Genomic DNA, 13,434 nt, shown 5'->3' with positions numbered 1-13,434 from the left:
GGCTTTTGGGATTTTAGTTTCTCAACCAGGGGCTGAACCTGTGCCCCTCGAGTGGAGGCGTGGAGGCCCCGTCACTGGACCACCAGGGCACTTGTTCCATCTTATAAAATGGCTTCAGAATTGCTAGTTCTAGCTCACTACCCTGTGACAAAAAAGATTACCAACTACTCTGCATTATTTGTTTACAGTTCTTGTTATCAAAATACTGCTTTTCAAAGATACTTAGATTATTTTCTTCCTCATCTCCTCAGTGTTATTCATTTGCAACACAGTTAGGTTTATTTGTTACTGTTTGGATTCCATTTGGGGTTTTACCCACATCCTTGCTTTATATATTTGTTTATCTTTTGAGTATGGAAAACACCCATGTAGTTCTAAAAGTCAAAACTGCACAAAAAGCAACAGTCAGAGAAATGTCACTTCAACCCCATGTCCCATTCTCACCCTTTTCCACCCATCTGTGCAGATGATCAGTTAAATATTAGTTTTTGGATTCATCCTTCCTGTATGTCTTCTTGCGGAAGTGAGAAGACACGTTATATTCTTACGCCCTCCTCTTCCTCACCTGAAAGGCAACATGCAAGAGACTCTCTTCTGCACTTTGCTTTTTTTGACTTGACAACATATCCTGGCAAGCTCTCCAGGTCATTTCACGGAACTCTTCCTCATTGTTGTTATTATTTTTGTAGCTGCACAGTTTCCCACTGTGTGGATATACCATCAGTTCAGTTCAGTCACTCAGTCGTGTCCAGCTCTTTGTGGCCCCATGGACTGCAGCATGCCAGGCCTCCCTGTCCATCGCCAGTTCATGGAGCCTACTCAAACTCACGTCCATCACGTCGGTGATGCCATCCAACCATCTCATCCTCTGTTGTCCCCTCCTCCTCCCACCTTCCATCTTTCCCAGCATCAGGTCTTTTCCAATGAGTTGGTTCTTCACATCAGGTGGCCAAAGTATTGGAGTTTCAGCTTCAATATCAGTCCTTCCAATGAATATTCAGGACTGATTTCCTTTAGGATGGACTGGTTGGATTTCCTTGCAGTCCAAGGGACTCTCAAGAGTCTTGTCCAACACCACCAAAAGCATCAATTCTTTGGCACTCAGCTTTCTTTGTAGTCCAACTCTCACATCCATATATGACTACTGTAAAAACCATAGCTTTGACTAGGTGGACCTTTGTTGGTAAAGTAATGTCTCTGCTTTTCAATATGCTGTCTAGGTTGGTCAGAGCTTTTCTTCCAAGGAGCATTCATCTTTTAATTTCATGGCTACAGTCACCATCTGCAGTGATTTTGGAGCCAAGAAAATAAAGTCTCTCACTATTTCCATTGTTTCCCTATCTATTTGCCATGAAGTGATGAGACCAGATGCCATGATCTTGGTTTTCTGAATGTTGAGCTTTAAGCCAACTTTTTTACTCTCCTCTTTCACTTTCATCAAGAGAATCTTTAGTTCTTCACTTTCTGCCATAAGGGTGGTGTCATCTGCATATCTGAGGTTGTTGATGTTTCTCCTGGCAATCTTGATTCCAGCTTGTGCTTCATCCAGCCCAGCATTTCTCAAGATGTACTTTGCATATAAGTTAAATAAGCAGGGTGACAATATACAGCCTTGACGTACTCCTTTTCCTATTGGAACCAGTCTGTTGTTCCATGTGCAGTTCTAACTGTTGTTTCTTGACCTGCATACAGATTTCTCAGGAGGCAGGTCAGGTGGTCTGGTTCCTTTTCCTTTTCTAAATCCAGCTTGAACATTGGAATTCATGGTTCATGTACTGTTGAAGCCTGGCTTGGAGAATTTTGAGCATTATTTTGCTAGCATCTGAGATGAGTGCAATTGTGCGGTAGTTTGAGCATTCTTTGGCATTGCCTTTCTTTGGGATTGGAGTGAAAACTGACCTTTTCCAGTCCTGTGGCCACTGCTGAATTTCCAGATTTGCTGGCATATTGAGTTCAGCACTTTCACAGCATCATCTTTTAGGATTTGAAATAGCTCAACTGGAATTCCATCACCTCCACTAGCTTTGTTTGTAATGATGCTTCCTAAGGACCACTTAACTTCACATTCCAGGATGTCTGGCTCTAGGTGAATGATCACACCATCGTGGTTATCTAGGTCATGAAGATCTTTTTTTTACAGTTCTTCTGTGTATTCTCTTCTTAATATCATCTGCTTCTGTTAGGTCCATACCATTTCTGTCCTTTATTGTGCTCATCTTTGCATGAAAAATTCCCTTGGTATCTCTAATTTTCTTGAAGAGATCTCTAGTCTTTCCCATTCTATTGTTTTCCTCTATTTCTTTGCATTGATTGCTGAGGAAGGCCTTCTTATCTCTCCTTGCTGTTCTTTGGAACTCTGCATTCAGATGGGTTTATCTTTCCTTTTCTCCTTTGCCTTTAACTTCTCTTCTTTTCTCAGCTATTTGTAAGGCCTCATCAGACAACCATTTTGCCTTTTTGCATTTCTTTTTCTCGGGGATGGTCTTGATCCCTGCCTCCTGTACAATGTCACGAACCTCCGTCCACAGTTCTTCAGGCATTCTGTCTATCAGATATACCATAGTTTATTCTTTATTCATCCAGTATGGTATTTAGGTTGTTTCTAATATTTTGCAATTACAAACGATACTGCAATAAATCACCTTGTGCACATGTATTTCTGTATTTTGGAGGTGTATCTTCATGCTAAATTCCTAGAAGGGCTGTTGGTTCAGAAAACCAGCACACAAGTCGTTTTGTTTGATGCTGCCGAGTCCCCCCTTCAGAAGGGTCGTACCAGTTCTCATTCCCATCAGCAGCATGGGAGCAGGCCTGGTTCTCCAGAGCTTCACCACAGAAATGTGCTAAGTTTTGGCCTCCACATGGACTGTGCCTGTATGGGGGCAGGGACAGTCAAGCCATGGCACCCAGAACCCATCACTTGTCAACAACTCCACAGCTGACGCCCGGGGCGGGTGACCGCCATGTCTTCCCTGCTGCAGCAGCCTCCTGTTTCTTCCTATAGTCTTAGCTCTACACAGCAGCCTGTGACCCTTCAGAAAGATCATTCCCTGTTCCTAATTCTTCAACAGCTTCCCAGCTCACTTAGAACAAAACCCAGACAGCTACCTTAGCTGCTGAAACCCTAAGAGTCTGGGCTCTGGCTTCATCTCCTGCCACTCTCCTCTCCACTCACTGCCCCAGCCTCACTGGCATCCTGCGTGCTTGCTTGTGTGTGCCAAGGACCTCTTCCTTTGGTGTTCCTTCTCCCCAGATACCCGCGCAGCCCCTCCCTCACTTCCTTCAGGGCTGCTCACGTGTCACTCTAGGTGACCTACGGGTTTCCCTGAACAACCCGCCTAGAACAGTATCCCCGCTCCATCCTCCACCTCCTCCCCTTGTTTTACTTTTCTTCATGACCCTCACCAACATCTGACATATATAAGGCTCATGAGGACAGGATCTTTTTTTGGTATACAATGAGCAGTCAATAAGTATACAGATTGTCCTTGACATACAATGGTTTGACTCACGACTTTCTGACTTTCTGATGGTATAAAAGTGATACACACTCAGTAGAAAATTGACTGAGCTTTTCTTGGCTACTCATACGTGGTGCAGGACTCTGTCATGATGCTGGGCAGCAGTCATGGGCCTCAGCTTCCAGCCATGCGAACACAAGCGTAAACAACCAGTACACTTACAGTCACCCTGCACCCAGACAGCCATTCTGTTCTTCACTTTCAGTACAGTATTCGATAAATTACATGAGACACTCAACACTTAATTATAAAACTGGCTTGATAAATAGTTGCTGATTGTTCAATAGCTCTATATAACGGTGTTGCTGCTGCTGCTAAGTTGCTTCAGTCATGTCCGACTCTGTGCGACCCCATAGATGGTAGCCCACCAGGCTCCCCCGTCCCTGGGGTTCTCCAGGCAAGAACACTGGAATGGGTTGCCAGTTCCTTCTCCAATGCATGAAAGTGAAAAGTGAAGTCGCTCAGTCATGTCCGACTCTTCGTGACCCTATGGACTGCAGCCCACCAGGCTCCTCCGTCCACGGGATTTTCCAGGCAAGAGTACTTCTAGTGAATGGAGATATGATGAAAAAACTGTAGCTGATTAGAATAGGATAAGTCATAAGCATGCTAAAATAATTACTACTCTAAAAACAAACCCAGGCAAGGTCCCAGTTCATTGGGAAAGAGGAAGGGGAGGAAGGGAGAGAGAATGGTTGCTTCTGAATCAAGAGAAGTGATCATCTACATACTTCCTTAGCTCCAAGAAGGTCATTCTGTTAGTGTTCGTATAACTAGTCAGCAGAGCATCTGAAAACAACTTCTGATAGCCAGTTCCTAGAAACCTTCATGGCGCTTGCTCAGATATCTGTGCTTTCTAAACACTCTTACACTTGGAAGACTGGTTCTCTGGTAATTCATTTCTTTCCCTAAATCCTGTCCAACCAGCCTAGGAGCTGGTGAGGAATGGAGTTTATGAGACTCAGCTTCGTCCAAGCAGAAGACGGTGTGATCTGACTTAGGCTGAGAAGGAGCCAGCCCCTGCAGACTCTAAATGTTGGCTACAACTTTAGGGGCAGCGACTCACTGAGCTCTGGAGATGTCGTAACCAGTAAGACCAAACCAGAACAAAAACTGAATATTACCACAAGTCAATGCAATAGTATAAAAGGAGCTTGTTTTCAAAGCAGTCTGCTGCAGAAAGCCAATGTGACATAATGGTCCAGGCAGTGCAGGGGAGATAAGAACACAGGCAAAGACGGTGAGTGATGGCGAAACGAACATGACCACTTCGGGCCAGCTAGATTTACCCACATGATAGCTGTAACTTAAAACTCACTCTCAAGCTGGAAAAGGGAGTGTGTTAGTAGCTAAGGCACCTGGGGGTTAAAAACATAAGATACATTTCGCTCAGTGTTTGGGTGTGGCCATTCTGAGGTAGCAAACATTATGTGAACAAATAAGATTTTATTCCTTTTCTGAGAATGTCAGGATGGGAAGTCATTCTCTGTTCTCACTCTGCAAAGAATTCCTGGAAGTTCTTCCCAACTTTGCACAAATATGACAAGGCTGTAATCCTGCTTACCATGTCTGCTGATAAACCGGATACAGCTTTCTACCACGAGAGGAATTGCCTGGCTGGAATCCTGAAAAGCCAGAGAAACACAGCATTAGAATCTTCAGAGATAGCCCAGGGTCAGAGAAAAAGGACCAAAACAGTGTGGAGCTTGTCTCAGCTGGATGAGAGGCCTGACCACAAGAAGCATCCAGCCTGTGCTCGGAGCCCCAGAGCACACACACAACCACCCGCTTGGAATGCCTCACACAGAAGTCTTGCATTCAGCACGTCCCGTATGGAACTAGTCATCTTTTATTCCCAACCAGCTCCCCGCCCCTGGCCATACAATCAATCAATAGATACATATATCCTACCTCCTAAATGTCCCTTAAGTCTATTATTTCCTTCCATCTCTACTGCCACCAGCCCAGCCCAGCCCACCAGTATGACCATTCCTACCCCTGTCTACTACCAATCAGTGCTTCTTCCCTTATACGTGGTTAGTGATCTTTAAAAGTGCTGTGTGCTTAGCGGCTCAGTCGTGGCCGACTCTTTGCGACCCCATGGTTTGTAGCCCACCAGGCTCCTCTGTCCGTGGGATTTCCCGGGCAAGAATCCTGGAGTGGGTTGCCGTGCCCTCCTCCAGTGGATCTTCCCGACCCAGGGATCGAACCTGGGTCTCCCGTATTGCAGGTGCTTTAAAAGTGCACATTTCATCAGTTACTCTCCAGGCTAAACTCTTTCAAAGACCTCTCGTTATTTTCTGTACGCAGCCTTGTGTGTCCAGGGTCGCATCTTACCCAGGTTTGCCTCCTTCTGCTCCTCCCCCAACTCTGTTTCGGCCACACTGGCCCCTCTTCTGCTCCTCAGTAAGTCCTCCTTTGCTCATAGATTTGAGGGAGTCATTCCTGCTGCTGGAAGCTCTCCTCACCTTGGACCCCCACCCACAGGGTCTCAGGGAAAGTATTACCTCCTTAGGAGTGCTTTTTTAGACTCCCCATACGAGATCAAAGCCCCTCTCTATGGGGTCTCAGTACCTGTTACTCGGTACTCTCAGTACCTGTATTTGGCCTTCACACCCTGATTATGACTTAACTGTGTGGGTATAAATATTTGTTTGCATTTTGTCACCATTACAGTTCGAGCTCCACAGGGCAGCCCCTATGTCAATTGTTGGTGGCCAGTGCTGGCTAGGATGCTTTCACATAGCAGGTGTTCAATTAATATCAGTGGAAGGTAGCAGGATGAATCCGCAGGAGCATCAGGATGGGGATTTGTTTGGTATAAAAGGCAAGAGAGAAAAAACCAACTCTTGGACACAGTAGAGACTAACTGGTACTAAACTAAGGCCTCCCAGATATCCATCTTTGCTCTGCCATTATGCTGGACAACCCTGCCATATATTTAACTTCTCTGGGCCTTAACTTGATATCTACCAACTGGGGAGGGGTTGGTGGTGAGGAGAGTAATATTTCCTATTGGTATATAAACATAGTGCTTTGCATTTACAAAAGAATTTACAGAGGTGTTGGGTGATGTACTAAGTGGTTTAGATGGGCTGTTCCTGGTAGCAACCCTACTGGGCATGTATTAATACTATCCTCATTTGACAAATGAGGAAATGAAGGCTTAGCAAGGTGAAATAGCTGCTTATGGACATAGCTGGTAAGTACAGATGCCAGGATTCGAATCCGGGCAGTCTCCCTCTGAGACCAAACATCTGACTACCACCCATACTGCATCACAGGAGCTTGGCAAACATAGCCGGGTGTGAATACCAACTATTACAGAAAATCTGTAGGGTTTTCTAATGCCGCTAAATGCATTAATAACTCAGCTCTAAGGAAGAAAGGGATCAGGCAGAATGACTTTAAACCTAGCTAGAAAGGGTTTGGGGCCTCCCTGGTGGCTCAGTGGTAAAGCATTCCCCTGCAGGAGACCTGGGTTCGATCCCTGGTCGGGACGATCCACTGGAGGAGGACACGGCACCCACTCCAGTGTTCTTGCCTGGGAAATCCCATGGACAGAGGAGCCTGGCGGGCTACAGTCCATGAGGTCGAAAGAATCAGACACGAATGAAGGACTAAACAACACAACAGAAAGGGCTTCAGATGTTCAGGACAGAGACTAAGTTCTCCATTGGGGTGGGTCCTGTGACTTCTGTCCATTTAACAGGTTTGTTTGTACCCCTCTCCTGGCTCTGAATTTTCTACTGTAGCCAGGAGTTTGGCTGCAATCAGGGAAGCAACTGGCTCTCATGAAGAAGCCAGGCTGACAGAAGAGCCTGCTCCCAAGTGTGCTGGGAACCCATGATGCTGTCACAGGGAGTGGAGTGAGGCAAGGTGCAGCTGGAGTCAGGAAGGTCTCAGCGACCCAAATGCTCATCTCACGACCCCAGACCCGCCTGCTTCCTCCAGCCTTCCAGCTTCAGTAGCCAGGGTCTGCCTTCTTGTCGCCATCACTAATTATATCAGTCAGCCTAGGGTGATCTCAGAGGAAGAATTTTCATCGGCTTTTCCATACATGAAGAAAATGGGTTCCACTATAAAAAGCTCCCAAACCCCATTTTTTGGAGGTCTTTTCTATGTTTACAAACATTATTATACTTGTCATTTACCAATAGTAGCAGTGGTGATGAGGACAACGATGTGACCGTATGTAAAGTTTTTCTGGCCTTAAGTTTAAACATAATAAAGATCCTGAGGGAGGGAGGTCAGGCAGCACAGGTTCTGGGCTTCAGAGAGTTGTGTGAGTGCACAATCCTGCCTAGACTTGTGGGAGAAGGGACATCAATGGTAGTTAAAGGGAAGCACGCAGGGTTGCAGAAAGCAGAGCACCAAAGATATTAAGCTGCGTGTCCGTGGCTACCAGTGGTACATCAGAAGCAGTTCAGAGGATAATAACCTCTTGCAGACAAAAGTGCACCAGAGGGGGCCTGTCCTACTGCGGAGGCATATTTTCCCCAGTCCCCACTGCTCCAGTGGAGCCTAAGAGTCCAGTGAAAACAAATACTGGACAAACTCATGAAGGCTTCAGACTCTCTTCTTGTAATATTTCTGAAGTCTGAGTGAATTCACTTCCCCAGGACATGCCTGGTGAGGACTCTCACTTGGCCATCGATCATGCTGCACACAGCTGACTGCGCAGGGTCTCTGTGTGTTCCTGTTCAGTGCCTGTCTCTCCCTTTCTTCCTCTCTGCTTCCCTCCTCCAGTGTTAGAATCCATGTCAGTTTAATTCTTCTGATTATAGTCTTTTTGGTCATATAAGCCCAGGATTGGAAGGGGTCTTGAAGGATAACTGGGTCAAATCTCCATTCAATCAGAAGAAAGGAACTTTAAACCAAAAGTGGAGGGAGAAATGTAGCAAACACAACTTGGGAAAGATGGTAAAGCAGGGGCCCGGTGATTTGCAGGGGAAAACAATCAAGAAGGTGGCCAGAAATTGTCTAAATGTGCCACCGTTTGGCATAACTCCTCGCGCGTGGATTTCTCCAGGTACTGATCTTTGATACACTTGTCAGATTTCCACTTTCACCACGGGAGAAAACACTTGATTAGATGTCAGTAATAAGGAAAAAAGAGACATCAGCGTTCACATGTGGGGCTTCAGGGATTGTGAGGAATGGAGGGTCCCCCGTAAGAGAAGGAGAGAAGTAAGGAGAGGCGCTAAGGAACCGAAGATGTGGCTGGGAAGCTGAGGAGACAGACACTGAGGGTAGGGGGGCCAACTCAATTCCTGAGCACCAATGTCCTGCCTATTAGTTAGGAGTTGGATACAAAGACTCTGAACCACAGCAATACCAGACAAGTGGACGCTCTGGGAAGGAGAGAGGCAGATTCACCTAAGACAACGCAAGTGACAAGGCAGAGTATGGAGGGAAGTCAAAGGAGGGCCAAACCATGGGGCAATGCCCACAGCTCGAGAAACAGAGAGATGGGCCGGGAAAGAAGATATGGAAGCAACAGGAGAGAGAAAATTCTGGGCTTGATGGGAGGATGGACAGCTTAGAAAAAAGCAGTTGAGGATTCTTTTTTTTTAAAGAAAAGTCAGATGGTGGACTTTTGGTGGAGTCAAAAACGACTGGAACCCATTGGGGACCCTCAAAAACAAAAGCTACTGGATTCTTCTTCTTTGGCCAATTTGCCATCAACGACCAAACAAATTATATTTCCTGGTTACTTATATAAGATTATGTCTCTTCCAAGTTACTTACTATTTACCTTCCTGAGTATTTTAGAAAAACACTGACCCACCATTAGATTTGACCTGCTGGGAAAAAAGTGAATGAAACAAGGTCTGTACTTGACTGGGGTTTTGGGTGCACCTTGGAACCGAGTTCTGACACGAGTCTAGCACCAGGTAAGCGTGCCAGGCACAGTAGGGTGAAAACCAGATGGGCGCCACTCCTCCCTGATCACAGTCCAACCAGGGATGCATACCGCCAAAGTGTGGCCGCCGGCACTCCTCCCACCCAGGCTCCACCTCCTCACAGGAGGCTCAGTTTCAGTCCAGGAAATGAAAGGAACAAACTTCAAGTTCAATCCTGTTCTTACTTTTGAAGAAGGGGGCAGCAGGCGGGGGGGCGGGGGGGGGGGATGGGCAGGGCTTGCTCCCTCTTTAAGATATCCACCTATTAATTTTAAATGTAATAAATGGTCTCTGGGAGGCACTTCATTCCTCTCTAGTTTTAAATGAAATGATGAAAGAAAGGGGGAGAAGAAATAAATAGAGGAACAAGAGGAAAGAGAATTGCACTGACATTTTTATAATTTAAAAAATGTGTAATTGCATCTGATGGTGTTCTCATTAAAAGGAGATACAAAATAGAGAAGGGGAAAAAACCGTGCCCACAAAGCACAGGCAAGTGCAGCTGTGTTATCAACTTCCCCAGCTGGACCGCCCAGCCAGCTGAAGCAGTGAGATCGGCTGAAGATCCTGCGGGGGCTGCCATGGCCACAGAGACCGCTACATTCCATTATCTCCCTGTGGCTACAGCCACTGCGAATTACCCAAAATGATTTTTAAAGCCTGGATCAGCTTTCCCTTGAGTAGACACAAAGACATTTCTGAGCTCTCTCCACCCCCTCCCCCTTTCGTGGTCTCCTAGAGAAGGGGCACCACTTCAAAGACAGTTCTGGCCCAATCTGCCACAGTCAAACCAGATCTCTAGTATATAAGAGAGAGTAAATGGCCAGAGAGGAGAGAACCAGGTCAGAAAGACACCCATCCCTGCCCTACTAAGTCAATGAAGTTGCCGCAACATTAAACAGACTATGTCTAAGGGGCTTCCCAGGTGGCGCTAGTGGTAAAGAACAGGCCTACCAATGTAGGAGACATAAGAGACGTGGGTTCAATCCCTGGGTCAGGAAGATCCCCCAAAGAAGGAAATGGCAACCCACTCCAGTACTCATGCCTGGAGAATTCAATGGAGAGAGGAGCCTGGTGGGCTACAGTCCATACAGTCGCAAAGAGTCGGACACGACTGAAGCAACTTAGCATGCATGCATTATGACTAAACTGTACAGTCCAAACGCTAGCATGAAGTCAGGAAAGTGTCTTCCCTATCCACCGTGGAGCTCCATAAATATCTGGGATGTCACCATTTTTACCAGACACACCTGGCTCTTGCAGGATCCTTACCTGTTTCCTCACAGTTGAGCTACGCCTGTGGTCAATGGGGAGGAAAAAGAGAAAACGGGATTAAAAACAATCTGTGAGGTGGCTAATGAAATAAGTCACATTAATCAGCTCAGGTCCAGAACTGGCTAAGAGACTTGATAAGTTAGCTTTCAAATAAAGCCCAATCAAGTGCTTTTCACAAAAGCTTAGAGGTCTCTGCTTTTAATGTCTGCCACCATTCAAAAGAAGACTCGGAAAGAACTGGCTCAATTCGCAGTAAAATATGTATGGGTTAGACAACAGAAGACCTCTGTGTGCAAGGAGACACTAATAAACACCAAAGGAAGCTATGGTTTTCTTTCTTTTGAAAATCCTTAGGGAAAAGTTAGGGAGTGATTTTCCTGGAATTTAGAGGGTAGAGGGTCCAGACTGGAAGGAATCTTGGTGATTCCATAGGTCAATGCTTTTCAGGCCGTGTTTAGCCTTGGAAGCCTTTCCTCCAAGGGAATCTGATTCAGACAGCAACCTCCCAAGCAAGGAGAGCAGCTCTATCTCTCTGAGCAAAGGCAGGAGGTAGGGACCAGAGCTGGGCTGCTGGGCACCGTCTGCCCCTTCCACTAGGCTGCTCTTAAGGAACTCTCTGGAATCCTAGAGCTTCCTGATCTAGGTGAATGCTCTCTCTTGTCTTATAGATGAGGAGCTGGAGTTCAGAGAGGGGAAGAGAACAGCCCAAGGTCACACAGTGAATAAACCCAGCATAAGGAAATTCAGCTCAGCTCTTTTCACTCCTATAGAGCCTTCCACAGATATGGAACTTCAGGTGAACTCAGACTAAGATCTATCACCAAGAAGACAGAATCCCATTATCCTGACTCCCTCCAGTCAACAAGACCAGTATATTAGTGGGATCTTTATTGTAATCCACAATGACAAAATGACGAAAGGCAAATGAAGGCATTTTTGAATAATGAGCCTGTAATTGTTAACGACCTCATGATTATTGTACGTGCTGGCAGATATAAGTGGTTATATATAATGGGCTAACCTGGGGTCTCTAAGGAGTCCAGCTCATGAAAGCTCTTTCCCCCATTAAATCGGCACATTTGTAGGCATCTGAGAACCACTGGCTGAATGAAAGCCTTGCTATCTGCCAACTCATGCGTTTTCTCATAGCAGCTCCATGACTGAGAGGGAAAATATTTGGCTGGGGTGGGGAGGGCGGGGAAGGTGGGGAAAGACTGGGAGGGCTGCATACTTGTACATCAGGCGAGGATTTGTACCAATGCTGTTGGCGAGCAATGCAATGTAATATTTCATTATCCAGCGACACTCACTATTAGAGACTGTCATCTTTTCCATGTATAAAAAAATTCTCAGGTCAAAGGCTATCTTCTGATCTTCCTTCCCTGGGTCAGAGACTTCCCAAAACCCACATGGTGAAGTCTAGACACTCAGGTGAGGTTTCCAGGGTCCTCCAGCATTGACCATTTCAGGTCACTGGGAGTATTTCAGCAAATGGTAATTCACTTCACTCAGTTCTGCTCAGCAAACCTCATTTCCATTTGAGGCCAGATGGGGTCAGCAAGGCAAAGGGATAGAAGCCACCCTAGCCCTAGGCCACTCCTAGGCCATCCAATGCCCCTAGCTCAGCTCCTTGGCTCCTTACCCTCCCAGGAAGGGTCTCTCTCCATCCCCACCCAGGGCTGTCCCAGGCCACACCTACCTGGCCAGACTGCAGTCTGTCCGCTGACCTGTTGGAAAGACAAAGGCAAAAAGCACGTGTTGAAGCAAATGAGGTGAAAGGGGAGAGCTGCTCCCAGGAATGACAGTGTCTGTCCGTCTCCCCAGGGAGCCTCTAGCCTCACGCTGTGACTAGACTTCCAGGCGAAAAAGAAGCCAGCACCCAGGGCCTCTTTCTGGGCAAGTGCTGTTCCTGCTGCTTGTTCCCAGCCCAGGGCTGCTGGTGTCCTGAAACGCTGGGCTTGCCGAGTCTGCTTCCCAGCGGGAAAATGGGTGGACACAAGGGAAAATAGTAAGGCAGGTCATACCTCAGAGAACAAATTATTAGAAACCTTCCCAGAGATGAAATTTAACTTTTCTTCTCTGTGTACTGGTGTGTATATGGTGGGGAGGGAGGGACAAGCTTGCTTGCCCTTCAATATATGAACACACACACACACATACACACACACACACGTGTGCTTGAGGGTGGAGGGTGGAAGGCAAAGAAGGAAGGAATAGTTATTTGGGGAGAATATGCTCCATATGTGGAAGCTCTCCTTTTAGATACTAAACCCTCAGTGCCAGCAGGTTGGGCTGCATGAGATTTAAAATGCTGATACTGCTATTAGACTGGGGCTCTCGATCCAACAGCGGGCCCTACTACTAAATTGAAAGGATCACAGCCAGCCTTAAAAAAGGAGATTGAAGATCTTAACATTCATCTGAAGTATTCTCATGCTTTTAAAAACTTGGGCCATTATGTAATCTGTGTTGCTTTTTTTGGGTCCACAGTTAACGGAGCTTGGTCTGTATGAGACTGTATTAGATACACCAGGCAAAGTGTAAGCAAGAACTGAGCTGGAGGACAGATCAGCTCCCGTGTTCCTGGAAAGGCAACTGCAAGGGCGGGGGAGGGCAGGGCTCTATCTTGGCTTTAAAGGTTGCTAACTGTTGGTTACAGTTCAGCTCATCTAGAACAACACCCTCCCCCACCCCAACAGTCTCTCTTACTAAAGGCTCAGCTTTCATCTGCA

At 46.4% G+C, this 13,434-nt stretch overlaps 1 protein-coding gene across 8 annotated transcripts in view; it reads right to left on the bottom strand.

The window, feature by feature from the left end:
- The window catches only part of SRGAP2 (SLIT-ROBO Rho GTPase activating protein 2), a 254,834-nt gene that overhangs the window by 32,767 nt on the left and 208,633 nt on the right, over positions 1-13,434 (bottom strand). For all 8 annotated transcript variants that reach the window (XR_003514847.1, XM_027564312.1, XM_027564314.1 and 5 more), the window contains exons 12-14: positions 12,402-12,429; positions 10,700-10,724; positions 5,086-5,146 (exon numbers count right to left, since the gene is read on the bottom strand). Coding sequence is in view for 7 of the 8 variants with exons in the window: in XM_027564312.1 (XP_027420113.1) it covers positions 5,086-5,146; positions 10,700-10,724; positions 12,402-12,429 (114 nt within the window). In the remaining variant the exon portion in view is untranslated. The remainder of the gene's footprint in view (positions 1-5,085; positions 5,147-10,699; positions 10,725-12,401; positions 12,430-13,434) is intronic.

Source organism: Bos indicus x Bos taurus, chromosome 16, assembly GCF_003369695.1.
Source record: "Bos indicus x Bos taurus breed Angus x Brahman F1 hybrid chromosome 16, Bos_hybrid_MaternalHap_v2.0, whole genome shotgun sequence".
NCBI lineage: Eukaryota > Metazoa > Chordata > Mammalia > Artiodactyla > Bovidae > Bos > Bos indicus x Bos taurus.
This window is presented reverse-complemented; position numbering and strand designations above follow the sequence as displayed.